Source organism: Manihot esculenta, chromosome 16, assembly GCF_001659605.2.
Source record: "Manihot esculenta cultivar AM560-2 chromosome 16, M.esculenta_v8, whole genome shotgun sequence".
Classification (NCBI taxonomy): Eukaryota; Viridiplantae; Streptophyta; class Magnoliopsida; order Malpighiales; family Euphorbiaceae; genus Manihot; species Manihot esculenta.
Window position 1 is genome coordinate 4,308,967 of NC_035176.2, and position 15,824 is coordinate 4,324,790.

The window sequence follows — 15,824 nt, forward strand, 5'->3', positions numbered from 1 at the left end:
ATATATATATATATATCCTTAAGGTAATGAGAATAAATAAATTTCTATTTTAAAATTAAATTACTAATAAATTAAATAAAATTTAATTAAATTTTTTATTATAAATTATTAAATTAAACAATATAATTTATTTTAAATGAATTTTTTAAAATTAAATTACTAATAAATTAAATAAAATTTAAATAAATTTTTTTATTATAAATTATATTAAATTAAACAATATAATTTATTTTAAATGAATCCTATGTAGATTTTTTTAGTAAATTACTAATAAATTAAATAATAAATAACTGAAATTCAATAAATAATTAAAAAATTTATGAAAAATTTATATTTTTATTAATTATTATTATTATTGGTGATTATATATATATATATATCCTTAAGGTAATGAGAATAAATAAATTTCTATTTTAAAATTAAATTACTAATAAATTAAATAAAATTTAATTAAATTTTTTATTATAAATTATTAAACTAAACAATATAATTTATTTTAAATGAATTTTTTAAAATTAAATTACTAATAAATTAAATAAAATTTAAATAAATTTTTTATTATAAATTATATTAAATTAAACAATATAATTTATTTTAAATGAATCCTATGTAGATTCAATTGAATTCTACAAAATACTAAAAGAACCAAGGGCTTGGGCTTAGAGTATCGTGATGGCTATCAGGCCCAGCCTTGAGTTTTTGAGAATTGATCTAAGTCCACAGCTCCATCACCAAGCTGCAGTGCTAACAAAAGGACCTAGGGTTTTCTTTATCTGCCTTCCTCTGGTCTCTATATAAGTAAGTCTAGCAGAAGCAGAGCCCGGGGTGAGAAAGATAGAAGGTAGGGATGTACGGTGAGAGTAATCTTCTATTAATTTTGGGTGTCTGCATTTGCAGTAATAGAATTTGTTATTCAGAAGCCTAATATTGCAATTCTTTGATCAGCTCCATGGAAGATGGTGATCAATGGATCTATCCTTAGGCAACAGTGACAGGTATTCTCTGTATACATAAAATTTTGTTTTTGTGTATACTCTGCCTTTAGCTCCGATTTTCCTCTTCTTTTTCTGGGAATTTTCGGTGACAAGGTAGATACATTCTTTAATTAGTTTTTTAAAAAAATTATTTTATATACAATGAAATCCATGAGGATGATGATGATTATGGATGATGCAAAAAATCAGACGGATTCCCACTGATTTATCTAAATATGATTTTACTTAACAGTTATTTCTGACTCTTCATCATCATCCTCTTCATTTATGTAGTTATTTATTATTTATTTTGATCTAATTTGATTTGTTTGGGCCGGTGATGTGAGAAAATATTTGCTACTCTTGATGGGATTCAAATCGAATCCGCAGCTGATGATTCCTTTCCACCAAGATCTCTGAGGCCTTTGTTTTTTTTAATTTCTGATTTTTGGGGATTAATCAGTAAATTTGTCTGATTTAAACTCATTATTAATTTCTAGTTTTTAAATTTCTTTGTCGAAATTTCTGCTATTGTAGCAGAAGGATTCTGGAGGATCAGATTTCTTCTTGGTTTCATTCTCAATGGATTCAACCATCTTCTATTATCTATGGTTGTTGCTGCTATAATCTTTGGGTTCATCCATGACTTGAAAATTAATAGAGAGAAAACAAACGATTTTATTTTTGCCAAAGATCTGAGATTTATTAAGGAGGCTTAATCAAAGCCCAGAGATTACAACTCTATTGAAACTAACCATGACAATTTCTAATACACAGAAATAGACAGTGTTTAAATCATATTTAAGTGAAAGATAATTGATATTAAAAAATTAAATATTTTATGCATTTTAGTGATTTTATTTAAATTTTTAATTTTGACAATTTAATTTAAAATTAAAATATTCGTATAAATTTTATTCAAATTTAAAATTATATTAAGGTAGGATATGATTTTACATATACAGCATAACACATTATCTTTTTATTATTAAATGAGAGATAAATTTTATCAACACATAAATATTAATTAAAATTATTTTAATTAATTAAATTAATTTGTTTTTCTAATTCTTCACCCTCTTTGTTAAACTCTTGGTTTCCTTGTGTTATAAGGGACGACGAATTTTGAGAGAAAATGAATTAAATTTTTTCTTAATTTTTGTGTTCGGTAAAATTAAAAATGTAAGAGTTAACTTTTTTTAATTTTTGTGGAAATTCATTTTAAATTAAAAGTAAATATAATCAAAATTATTAAAATTTTATAAAACATAATTTCACTTAAAATTATTTATATCAAAATTACTTAGCTTTTGAGAATTTCAATTTTTTTAATCCTTATTTTATTTATTTATTTTAACTTTGAATTTGTTTATTTTTTTCTTAATTAATAACTCATTCTTTTGAAATTTAATTTGTTTAAGTATTAATATTTGATGTATTTATAATTGATATTAAGAAATTTATTATATTATTTTGTTAATTTTTCTAAAAATAGTCTCCATCTTAATTTATATTTTTAATGGTATTTTTTTATAAATATTATGCAAATATTAATAATGGAGTTCAAAAAGTATTTTTAATGTGATAAAAATTATTTTTATTTATAAAATAAATATTTATACTTAAGTTTAGAAATAATAAGGATAATAAATAAAATAAATCAATTTTGAATTTATTACTAGTTTATTTATAAATAAATAAATTTAATTAAATAATATTATTTTAAGATTTATTCTAAATAAAAGAATTTATTTATGAATTAAAATAAATTTAATTAAATTCTTTTATTGTAAGAAAAGCATTCCAAACGAGAAATACATTTTTATAAATTGTAATTTCTCAAATATAAAGATCATTATTTAAATGAACTGAATTAAAAATAGAAATGATTCAGTTTCGCTTATTTTTTATCAATTAATCATCGGTGATAATATTAAGAAGGAAAGAAATGAAAAATTATGCTGTAAATGGAAAAAAATCAAACGAGAGAAAGTGAGGAATGAGAGATTAAAAATATTTTTTATTAATTAAAATAATTTTAATTTATTAGAATTGCTATGCATTTGGATCTGCTAGTGCATAAACTCTTTTCAAGAAATTGTCTTTATACCATCTAAAATTTTCTAGTTTTCTACATTTAAGATTTTGTAATATTTCGCTATTTTTTCTGTGTATAAATCTAAGTCTCCTATAAAATGTGATATAATATTGTAAACTAGGTATGTTAAGGTAAAAGATTGTGGTTGTCCTGTTGTGGGGTCAATAACGGGTTCTCCTGTAATACTATCAATTCTTCTTGCTGTTAGTATATTGGTTTTTATTTCATTACTTAGTAATTTGTCCCACCAAGTTCTTAGTTCTCCGGTGAACCCTAATATTATATTTTCAGCTGCATTTTTTTCCAGTAATACCAACCCTTTGTTTATAAATATTTCCTATGACCATTTCTTTGGTTATTTGTATTATTTCTATTTCTGCTAAATCATCTATATTCCATTCATAAATATTTTTTGCATTATATTGTTTTTGTTTTCAATCTAAGATTTTTAAATCATCTGGTCTATTATTTTGCCTTTCTATAGTATTTATGGGAACATTAATTTCTTGGTCAAAGTCTGATATGTCTAAGGGATTGTATATGGTTTTATCATCTGAAGAAGAAATTTCATTATATTCAGTCAGAATGGTTATTTTTCCCTTATCTTTATTAGTTCTTGGTTCTTCTATCTTTATTCCTCCTGAAGTGCTAGTTTTTGGAGACTTACTCTGTTCATTTATTATTTGTTGTAATAATTTTGACATATCATTTAATTCTGTCTTCGGATTTATTGTTACTGTATCAATTGGATTTTGTGAGGGTGGTATCATTTTTGTGAAAAGTTTGTTACTTTGTTTTTTAGCTGGATCTATGTCATATGGTTTTGGATTACTATAGCGTTGGGATAAATATGTTGTATTTGGTTTAATATTAATGGGTGATGGTGTTGTAGGTGTTTCTATATGTTCTATATCTGTTATGACATTATGGTTTCTATCTATTTTTTCTTCCATTCTATCTAATTGAGTTCCTATGATATGTAATGCTACATTTGTCCAATTATTTTGTAAATTAACGTCTCTTATGTTATTACTCTGTATATTTTTAGTATTTACAATTGGTTGCATTCCATAAGCAATTTGGTTCTTTTTGAAGAATACCCTATCTATGGGTGGTTTTTCACATTCATGACATATCTCACTTGGTTCACCATTATCATTAATTTTGTGCCATTTATGTATTTTCTTTTCTAATATATTTAATTTATTTTCATGAAAATATTTTAAGTATGTAAAAAATGGAATAGTTTTCTCTACTTGTTCACAAAATGTAAAAAAATGTTTTTTTATTAAACTTTGTTCTTTTCTGGAATAGGTTTGTAAAAATATGTCTCGTTTCCCCCGGTTTTTATCTGACATATAGTCAGCTTGAATTTGGTCTCTGTCGAGTATGAAAGTCTGGGTTAAGGTATTAATAGAACAATCACTATCTTCATATGGTTGACTAAATTGACCTTATCTAAAGACGCCTTCTTGTATTTTGATACCTTTGGTAGGTTGTGGAATGGTTTGATGATTAAATGTTTCTTCTACAGGTTTAGTTCCAGAGGTTTCTCCAACAAAAGGTCTGGTATATGGTGGGATAGTAGTTTCTTCAGAAATACTAGTATCTGTATTGATCTCAACATTGGGTCTTCTTTGGGAAGATCCTAATGAATGTCTATATGGTTGATAAATGGTTGAACTGGTTTGTCTAAAAGAGTTTGATCTTTTATGTTTCAATTCTATTGAACCATCATCATTTTGTATAATATAATCTATTTCCTTGTTTTCTTTTGCAGGTAATGTTGGTATTGTTTTAACTGGGTATTTCCAGCTGTCTGGTAAACTAATATCTTTCCATTGTATAGTTTTTGATATATTTATGTTTGCTTTAGTTTGGTCAATTTCTCAAAAAATTGTTTCTCCTGTTTGTCTATTATGGTCAATAGCATTTGGACATAATCCTGTGTTCATTATTTTATAATTCAGTATATAAAATACTTCATAAATATATGATTCTTTAAGCATATTGTAATTATGAGTTAAAATGTCTAATGTCAATATTTTCATTATATGGGGATCAGTTAATGAAATTGTAAAATTAGGAAAACAGTTTGAATAAATTGGTCCATTTGTTAAACTAGTTTCAAATAATCCTAACAAAGAGTCTTTGTAAGTCATATGTCTACAATCTCGTAAAGCCACATGCATACTTGTATTTAATCCTTCTACAGTTAATGGTTTAATAGCAATTTGTACTAATCCTATATGCATAAACCTGTATCCTTGATTGATATATTTTAATATTGTCTTTTTACTTAATAGACTCATTGATTGATTTTCAGAGTATAATGGTACTACTTTCTCTTTGGTTTTAATAGCTCTAGCTGCTTTAAAATCTATTATTCCTTTCTTATATATACTAGATATTGGTGTTTTAGGTGGTTTCCAATTAGTTAATTGTTGATTATTCCAATTACTTTCTCTTGATAATATAGTTTTAGTATTATCTGTGTCAATATTTAAATCATTTATGAGTTCGTCATCTGGTTGTCTGGACCTAGAAGATCTAGTTCTTCTAAACATATTCATTGTAAAATCCTAGGGTTTTCACATACACTTCATTCTCTACTCGTTCTCCAGGTCTTACCCCTTTTGCCTGACTTATGACTTTCGTGACACAGTTACAACCCTAAAATCTTAATTTGAATATGTTACAATAGCTAGATATAGGCTCTGATACCATTTTACGTTCCCAGGTATGATTCAAATTAACACAGACTATTTAACAGACTATACATACAACTTGTGCAAATTAATGATTTATAACATTTAATATGCAATTTATACACATGCATTTACTATTTTTATATTGTTTATCCATAATATGATTAATATTAAAAATTATTATTTCTTAATAATTGATCTAAATAGGCTATAATGCAATTAAATAAATCTAAAGTTCTTTGTGTTTCCCTACAATCACAAAAATTGTTATGGTTTGTTATATGCCATTCATACATATGAGTTCCTTATCGTACTAAACAATGTCTAAAAATTTCTACTTCACCTTTATTTGTTAAATCGATTAAACTTAACTGTTCTAATGCAGATATGATAAATCTCATGGTGCTAATACTTTAATTAATATACTCATAAAAACAATATGCAATTATGTATTCTATTTCTGTTGAAATATAATATTTTAAAATATAACCATTGTCTAATTCAATAATATCAAATAAAACCATAAACATTATAAATTCAGATGAGCAACACACTTTCTGTGTGGAAGATCGGTATAAACCGCAACCACAGAGCATACTTATCATGAATGCAATTGATTTTTAATTGGTTAAGGTTCCTGCACTGTTAACCTGGATTCCCAGAATTAACTCAGATTAGTATACGTAGAGAGAGAGAATAGTTTGCCGTCAACACGGACTTACTTTGTAACAATTGTATATATTATTGAATACAAAATACAAATACAAAGGACTTACTGTGTAAATACAAAATACAACTTATACAATAACTGCTACGTCTTGGTTGTAGTAAACCATAGACTCCTTACAATTTGTTGAGAATAAAACGAAGCTAAGCATTGAATACATAAAGAGATTTGAGAGAGAATTTCTTGGTGAAATTTCGGTGTGTCCTTGAATGGTCTGGAGCTCTCCTTTTATAGGCCGCAGACGCCAAAATTTTCTTCAATGGAATTGAGCGGTCCGTTACTGTTTGGTACTGTTTGGTAACTGTTTTTGTCGGCCACTTGTCTGCATGTTGCGTCATTGCTTACGTCATTGTTTTTGTCTTTGTCTGCCATTTGTCTGTAATAGGTCCCACCATTTATGTTTGTCGGTCATCTTGTCGGCTTTTGCTGTGTCTGTTTAGTGGGTCCTACATCTCTTGTGTAAAGAAATCATCATTGTCATCTGCTAAGTCTGCTGGGGATGGTGATACAGAAGAGCTTCTGGTTTCTTGTAATTCTTCAAGTAATTTTTCATATTCTTGTTCTGAGGTGCATGCTGCCATTTGGACCATAATTTGTTTTTTACGGGCTAAAAAGGTCTCTTGTTTGGAAATTGCAGATGGGTTTGGAATTTTGCAATATTGGGGGTAGTTTGTAAAAAATTGGTCTACTGCTTTTGGGCCACAGGCTTCTTGGTCAGTTTTAGCCCACCATTTGATTTTATATTTGCGGACTAATACAGGAACTTGAAAATTATCAAAGGTTTGATCCTTAATTTGGTATTCAATCATAAGGATCCATGGTATATGAAAGTAATGAGAATAGATAAGCCATTTTGGAGAACAAATGATAGGGTCTGGTAATTTATTGTTTTCAAAGAACTGAGTCTGTGCAAGTTTAATGTGGTCAGGAATAATGGTTTCAATGATTCCAAATTTATTCCACCATTGGTGAAACCAATATGGTATAGGATAGGTGAAAGTGTCAGATATATAGAAAAAGAATGAAATAGATAATTGGTCATTTTGCTTGAAAAAAGTTCTTTCCCAAGCTATCTGATAATCATAGTAATTATACTTAGCATTTTGTCCATTGGTCAAAGTAAAATCTTTGGTTCGATGGGGCTCTTGTCCCCATTCAGTCAGAGTCCATACTTTTAAAAGTCTGACTTTGCAATATCTTAATTTGGTATGATTCTTTGGGTCATAGTTATTTTGAATGAGAATAGAATTGGTATGAACTAATAGGGCCTCATAATATGATTGAGATTTCTGAAAATTATCTGAGAGATAATAATGGGTTTTTGGGAAAATGGATTCACAAAGTTGGTAAATATTCAAATTGGGATTTTGGGCCCAATATTCTGGTTCTATTGTAATTACAAGGTCTTCAGCATCTTTATATGTATATTGGGTTTGGACTACTTGGCTTAAATATGGTGAGCTTGCAGAAGCTATTGGACTTGGTGAAGCTGGTCTAGTTACTATTTGTTTGAAAGTGGATGGGGGAATTGGTTCGGCTTGTAAAGGGCTAAATTTATTTAATGAGGTAAAATATGGCCTTGGAGATCTGGGCCGAGGATAATTTGGTTGTGTAATTAAGGCACTAGAAATATGACCAATAGGTCTATTAATAATACTAATAGTATTTGTATATAATGGTCTAGGAGCAGCAAGCTGTCCTGTGATATTTTGTCCAGATGTGAGACTTTGTATAGAGCTATGCCCTGAAGTAAATAGTTGCAATTTGGTCGAATTTGTTTTAGAAATATTGGTTTTGGATCTCAAAGAGATATTTTCAACTTCCTTGCCTTTGTCTGTCATGGCCCTGCAAAAATTCTCTGGTTAAGAAATCAGCAATGGAATTATCAGTTCCTTTAATATGAATAATTTCAAAATAAAAAATAGATAAAAATGCTTGCCATCTTGCAAAAATATGTTTAGCTGCTAAATTTTTTACATCCTTTGTTAATACGTCTTTTGCAGCTTTACAATCAACCCGAATGGTAAATTTCTGATTTAAAAGATCACTTTGAAATTTGGTTACGCATAAAACTATGGCTAAAATTTCCTTTTTTATTGTAGAATATTTTTCTTGAGTCGAATTCCAGACTCCTGAATAATATCTTATAATATGGTCTTTATTATTGATATTTTGTTTTAAAATGCCGCCATAACCGTGGTCAGAAGCATCTGTTTCTACAATTTTGGGAATGTTTGGATTACAGATGTTGAGACAGAGTAAAGTCTTCACATGTTTTTTGATTTCTTGTATTATTTTCGTATGTTCTTCTGTCCATGGTTTAGGATTCTTTTTCAATCTATTGTATAAAGGTTTACATAATATTCTTAAATTTGGTAAGAAATCAGCAATATAATTTAAGGATCCTAAAAATCGTTGTAATTGGTTTTTATCTTTAATGATGTCTGGAAATTTGTCGGCAAACTCTATACTTCTCTGTATTGGTACTATGGTATTCTGATATATTTCATGTCCTAAGAATTTAATTTTTGTTTGAAATAATTTCATTTTTGGTTTTGATAAAACTAAGCCATTCCTTTTTACTGCTTTATAAAATATGTTTAAATGTCTAATATGTTGATCTATATTTTGACTAAAAATTAAGACATTATCAATATATGTAATTATAAATTCATATGGATTAAATATATCATTCATTATTTTTTGAAACTCACTTGGTGCATTCTTGAGTCCAAAAGGTATAATATTTCATTCGTATTGTCCAAATGGTACTGTAAAAGCAGTTTTGTATTTATCTTGTTCAGCTATTTGAATTTGCCAGAAACCTGACTTCATGTCAAATTTTGAAAATATTTGTGCTTTGTATAACCTTTATACAATAGATTGAAAAAGAATCCTAAACCATGGACAGAAGAACATACGAAAATAATACAAGAAATCAAAAAACATGTGAAGACTTTACCCTGTCTCAACATCTGTAATCCAAACATTCCCAAAATTGTAAAAACAGATGCTTCTGACCACGGTTATGGCGGCATTTTAAAACAAAATATCAATAATAAAGACCATATTATAAGATATTATTCAGGAGTCTGGAATCCGACTCAAGAAAAATATTCTACAATAAAAAAGAAAATTTTAGCCATAGTTTTATGTGTAACCAAATTTCAAAGTGATCTTTTAAATCAGAAATTTACCATTCGGGTTGATTGTAAAGCTGCAAAAGACGTATTAACAAAGGATGTAAAAAATTTAGCAGCTAAACATATTTTTGCAAGATGGCAAGCATTTTTATCTATTTTTTATTTTGAAATTATTCATATTAAAGGAACTGATAATTCCATTGCTGATTTCTTAACCAGAGAATTTTTGCAGGGCCATGACAGACAAAGGCAAGGAAGTTGAAAAGATCTCTTTGAGATCCAAAACCAATATTTCTAAAACAAATTCGACCAAATTGCAACTATTTACTTCAGGGCATAGCTCTATACAAAGTCTCACATCTGGACAAAATATCACAGGACAGCTTGCTGCTCCTAGACCATTATATACAAATACTACTAGTATTATTAATAGACCTATTGGTCATATTTCTAGTGCCTTAATTACACAACCAAATTATCCTCGGCCCAGATCTCCAAGGCCATATTTTACCTCATTAAATAAATTTAGCCCTTTACAAGCCGAACCAATTCCCCCATCCACTTTCAAACAAATAGTAACTAGACCAGCTTCACCAAGTCCAATAGCTTCTGCAAGCTCACCATATTTAAGCCAAGTAGTCCAAACCCAATATACATATAAAGATGCTGAAGATTTTGTAATTACAATAGAACCAGAATATTGGGCCCAAAATCCCAATTTGAATATTTACCAACTTTGTGAATCCATTTTCCCAAAAACCCATTATTATCTCCCAGATAATTTTCAGAAATCTCAATCATATTATGAGGCCCTATTAGTTCATACCAATTCTATTCTCATTCAAAATAACTATGACCCAAAGAATCATACCAAATTAAGATATTGCAAAGTCAGACTTTTAAAAGTATGGACTCTGATTGAATGGGGACAAGAGCCCCATCGAACCAAAGATTTTACTTTGACCAATGGACAAAATGCTAAGTATAATTACTATGATTATCAGATAGCTTGGGAAAGAACTTTTTTCAAGCAAAATGACCAATTATCTATTTCATTCTTTTTCTATATATCTGACACTTTCACCTATCCTATACCATATTGGTTTCACCAATGGTGGAATAAATTTGGAATCATTGAAACCATTATTCCTGACCACATTAAGCTTGCACAGACTCAGTTCTTTGAAAACAATAAATTACCAGACCCTATCATTTGTTCTCCAAAATGGCTTATCTATTCTCATTACTTTCATATACCATGGATCCTTATGATTGAATACCAAATTAAGGATCAAACCTTTGATAATTTTCAAGTTCCTGTATTAGTCCGCAAATATAAAATCAAATGGTGGGCTAAAACTGACCAAGAAGCCTGTGGCCCAAAAGCAGTAGACCAATTTTTTACAAACTACTCCCAATATTGCAAAATTCCAAACCCATCTGCAATTACCAAACAAGAGACCTTTTTAGCCCGTAAAAAACAAATTATGGTCCAAATGGCAGCATGCACCTCAGAACAAGAATATGAAAAATTACTTGAAGAATTACAAGAAACCAGAAGCTCTTCTGTATCACCATCCCCAGCAGACTTAGCAGATGACAATGATGATTTCTTTACACAAGAGATGTAGGACCCACTAAACAGACACAGCAAAAGCCGACAAGATGACCGACAAACATAAATGGTGGGACCCATGGCGCATTACAGACAAATGGCAGACAAAGACAAAAACAATGACGTAAGCAATGACGCAACATGCAGACAAGTGGCCGACAAAAACAGTTACCAAACAGTAACGGACCGCTCAATTCCATTGAAGAAAATTTTGGCGTCCGCGGCCTATAAAAGGAGAGCTCCAGACCATTCAAGGACACACCGAAATTTCACCAAGAAATTCTCTCTCAAATCTCTTTATGTATTCAATGCTTAGCTTCGTTTTATTCTCAACAAATTGTAAGGAGTCTATGGTTTACTACAACCAAGACGTAGCAGTTATTGTATAAGTTGTATTTTGTATTTACACAGTAAGTCCTTTGTATTTGTATTTTGTATTCAATAATATATACAATTGTTACAAAGTAAGTCCGTGTTGACGGCAAACTATTCTCTCTCTCTACGTATACCAATCTGAGTTAATTCTGGGAATCCAGGTTAACAGTGCAGGAACCTTAACCAATTAAAAATCAATTGCATTCATGATAAGTATGCTCTGTGGTTGCGGTTTATACCGATCTTCCACATCAGAAAGTGTGTTGCTCATCTGAATTTATAATGTTTATGGTTTTATTTGATATTATTGAATTAGACAATGGTTATATTTTAAAATATTATATTTCAACAGAAATAGAATACATAATTGCATATTGTTTTTATGAGTATATTAATTAAAGTATTAGCACCATGAGATTTATCATATCTGCATTAGAACAGTTAAGTTTAATCGATTTAACAAATAAAGGTGAAGTAGAAATTTTTAGACATTGTTTAGTACGACAAGGAACTCATATGTATGAATGACATATAACAAACCATAACAATTTTTGTGATTGTAGGGAAACACAAAGAACTTTAGATTTATTTAATTGCATTATAGCCTATTTAGATCAATTATTAAGAAATAATAATTTTTAATATTAATCATATTATGGATAAACAATATAAAAATAGTAAATGCATGTGTATAAATTGCATATTAAATGATATAAATCAATAATTTGCACAAGTTGTATGTATAGTCTGTTAAATAGTCTGTGTTAATTTGAATCATACCTGGGAACGTAAAATGGTATCAGAGCCTATATCTAGCTATTGTAACATATTCAAATTAAGATTTTAGGGTTGTAACTGTGTCACGAAAGTCATAAGTTAGGCAAAAGGGGTAAGACCTGCAGAACGAGTAGAGAAGGAAGTGTATGTGAAAACCCTAGGATTTTACAATGAATATGTTTAGAAGAACTAGATCTTCTAGGTCCAGACAACCAGATGACGAACTTATAAATGATTTAAATATTCACACAGATAATACTAAAACTATATTATCAAGAGAAAGTAATTGGAATAATCAACAATTAACTAATTGGAAACCACCTAAAACACCAATATCTAGTATATATAAGAAAAGAATAATAGATTTTAAAGCAGCTAGAGCTATTAAAACCAAAGAGAAAGTAGTACCATTATACTCTGAAAATCAATCAATGAGTCTATTAAGTAAAAAGACAATATTAAAATATATCAAGGATACAGGTTTATGCATATAGGATTAGTACAAATTGCTATTAAACCATTAACTGTAGAAGGATTAAATACAAGTATGCATGTGGCTTTACGAGATTGTAGACATATGACTTACAAAGACTCTTTGTTAGGATTATTTGAAACTAGTTTAACAAATGGACCAATTTATTCAAACTGTTTTCCTAATTTTACAATTTCATTAACTGATCCCCATATAATGAAAATATTGACATTAGACATTTTAACTCATAATTACAATATACTTAAAGGATCACATATTTATGAAGTATTTTATAGACTGAATTATAAAATAATGAACACAGAATTATGTCCAAATGCTATTGACCATAATAGACAAACAGGAAATAAATTTAATTCAATTCTTTTATTGTAAGAAAAGCATTCCAAACGAGAAATACATTTTTATAAATTGTAATTTCTCAAATATAAAGATCATTATTTAAATGAACTGAATTAAAAATAGAAATGATTCAGTTTCGCTTATTTTTTATCAATTAATCATCGGTGATAATATTAAGAAGGAAAGAAATGAAAAATTATGCTGTAAATGGAAAAAAATCAAACGAGAGAAAGTGAGGAATGAGAGATTAAAAATATTTTTTATTAATTAAAATAATTTTAATTTATTAGAATTGCTACTCAAGATCATGTTCATCTATGGATAGTTACTGTTTGGTTAAAGAAAATGTGCTCGTGTAATTCCTGGAATTCAAATTCCCAATAAACCATCAAGTTTCCTTCCCGAATTGAAGTGATTATTAAATCAGATTTATATTATGGCAATATTAATTGATCACTATGGTGAGGAATTGGTGTACAATTTTTGTTGGTTAACTATCAATGTTAGGCATTGTTGAAACAAATTATTTTTTGGTGTATATTATTTAGTGTCTGAAATTTATTAGCTTGGCTAATTTAAATTCATATCGAACAGATTCATTAAGAGAGCAAAGCGTTCTCTCCTAAATTTTAAAAGTATTTTATATTCAAGTTTTTAATTCGATATCTTTAATAAAGAAAAAATGGATTCATAACATTATTGTCAATAATATCTAAAATTTTATTATTTTATACAAGAATGTATATTGTTTGCAATTTAGCATTATTATTGAAAAAAAATCTCAGTCTAACACCTAAATTATAAATAGAAACACCACAATAATTTCTAAAATTCACATAGCATTAGAAAAGAAAAGAACAAAGAATGATTGAAAAGACTCTTCGTTCTCCGGTTTGGCCTTTCTTTTGAACTACGCTTGGATCGCTTCAGTATGAGTTCTTGGAATATCAATGGAGGCGTCCTCCCTTCTTCCCCTAGGAGCCATAAATGAGGCATTCTCCCAAGTTGTTTGAGAGTGGCCAACAACCTTTATATGTATTGAAGCCATCTACTCATTATTTAGGTTACTCAGATCAGCCTTATTGACCATTGATGGAGTGTTTTGTCCACTAATAGGAGTGGAGAAAATGATTACGCTCTTGTTGATAATAGTTTTAACAGCATCTCATGAATTGTCAACCATTCTAGAGAGTAAAAAAAAAAATATAAGAGATCAGTTTTAATCTAAAGGAACAAAGACAATTCAATGAATGTTCCCAGTGACAGAACTAAATGATGTGGTTGAAAAGAAACTGTGCCGCTAAGAAGAGAAAATGATGTGGTTGGCGCTTATGGTAGCTACTCTGACGCTCAAGTCAATAAACTGAAGAAAATGGCTAATATAAGAAATTGTTTAGAACTCAAGAATAGTTGTGTCAGAAATACGTACATTAGTCTGTGAGATCATTAACTTTTATACTGTAAAAATATAGAGTTAATTATCGCAACTCCCAAAAATCTTATTGGTCTCAGCTAATTAATACGAAATCCCATAATTATGAGCGTAATGGAAATCTGCTGGATTATATTCTCTAATAATAACTTTCCGTGGAGTCTCACTCCGTAGTTCAGAGAATGAGTCTTGAGAATGAGTCTTGATGAATGAGTATTCTCTAATTAAAATTTTATTACGTGACTTTATCTTTGAGCACCAGTATATGATTACGATTATTGTAGGATATCAATTTTATTAAATTTTAGAAATTATATTATAAATTACTCTAAAAACATGAATGGATGTATTACAATTTCATCTTTAATTTTTTTTTATTGTTAATTTAATTGATTCATATATTATAAGTCGTCCAAGTTTTAATTGGATTAAATACTTTACTTTCTCCATCCATTGAGGTAAAAATATTTAGGTTTCATTTATTTACAGAAAATAATTTATATTAGAAAATATTTTTCATGAAAAATATTTTTTAATAAAATAATTTATTTTTTATTATTTAATTTTAATTTAAAAATAAAATATATTAATAAATTTACATACAAATATTTTAATAAAAATTTTAAAGTGTAGAGGATGGCTTTTTTTTCTTTTAAAAGAAAAAGTTATTTTTCTTAAAATAACTTAATTTTTTTTTTAATTAAGAAAAAAATTTCTTTAACTAAAATTTTCGATTGCCAAAATGTCAAAAGATTGAAACATAATTTTTTTTAAAAAAAATATTTTCCAAATGGAGCCTTAATGAAATACCTAAAATATATTTGTATAACTCTACAATTAAAGAAACGTTTTCATTTTTTTAAAATTGACAAGCACATATAAGTGGTGATGCTGGATTGTAAGATATTTTTTAAATATCAATATTAGGTATTTTTTTGAATTAATTTAACCTTCCATATACAAGAATATCTATTATGGAAAATTTAGCATAACTATAGAAATAAATCTCGCTTCAAATAATATATAAACACAGCAAAAACATATCCAAAATTCACATATTATATTTCAAAAGGAAAAAGAAAATTAAGAAAAGGATGAGGAGCCAAAGCCTGCAAATTCCTGTTGTCCTCATAATTCTTCTAT

At 28.1% G+C, this 15,824-nt stretch overlaps 1 protein-coding gene and 2 non-coding genes across 13 annotated transcripts; all 3 read left to right on the forward strand.

Moving 5' to 3' along the window:
* Window positions 1–741: 741 nt before the first annotated feature.
* LOC122722121 lies at window positions 742–13,775 on the forward strand. 11 transcript variants are annotated; one of them, XM_043951991.1, is made up of 4 exons: window positions 742–841; window positions 946–995; window positions 4,387–4,479; window positions 4,607–13,775. In XM_043951991.1, the coding sequence occupies exon 4, from the start codon at window positions 9,887–9,889 to the stop codon at window positions 11,279–11,281; it is 1,395 nt and encodes a 464-aa protein (XP_043807926.1). In that variant the 5' UTR covers window positions 742–841; window positions 946–995; window positions 4,387–4,479; window positions 4,607–9,886; the 3' UTR covers window positions 11,282–13,775. The 11 variants fall into 11 exon arrangements, with proteins under 11 accessions (XP_043807926.1, XP_043807930.1, XP_043807924.1 ...); XM_043951995.1 differs by lacking the exon at window positions 4,387–4,479 and having other exon boundaries at window positions 4,607–4,636; window positions 4,853–13,775; XM_043951994.1 differs by having other exon boundaries at window positions 758–995; window positions 4,607–4,636; window positions 4,853–13,775.
* LOC122722157 lies at window positions 1,162–1,242 on the forward strand. The gene has a single exon (XR_006349081.1). It is a non-coding gene; the product is annotated as a small nucleolar RNA R12 (small nucleolar RNA).
* Window positions 1,307–1,398, forward strand: LOC122722161. Its single transcript, XR_006349085.1, has one exon. It is a non-coding gene; the product is annotated as a small nucleolar RNA SNORD24 (small nucleolar RNA).
* Window positions 13,776–15,824: the final 2,049 nt, after the last annotated feature.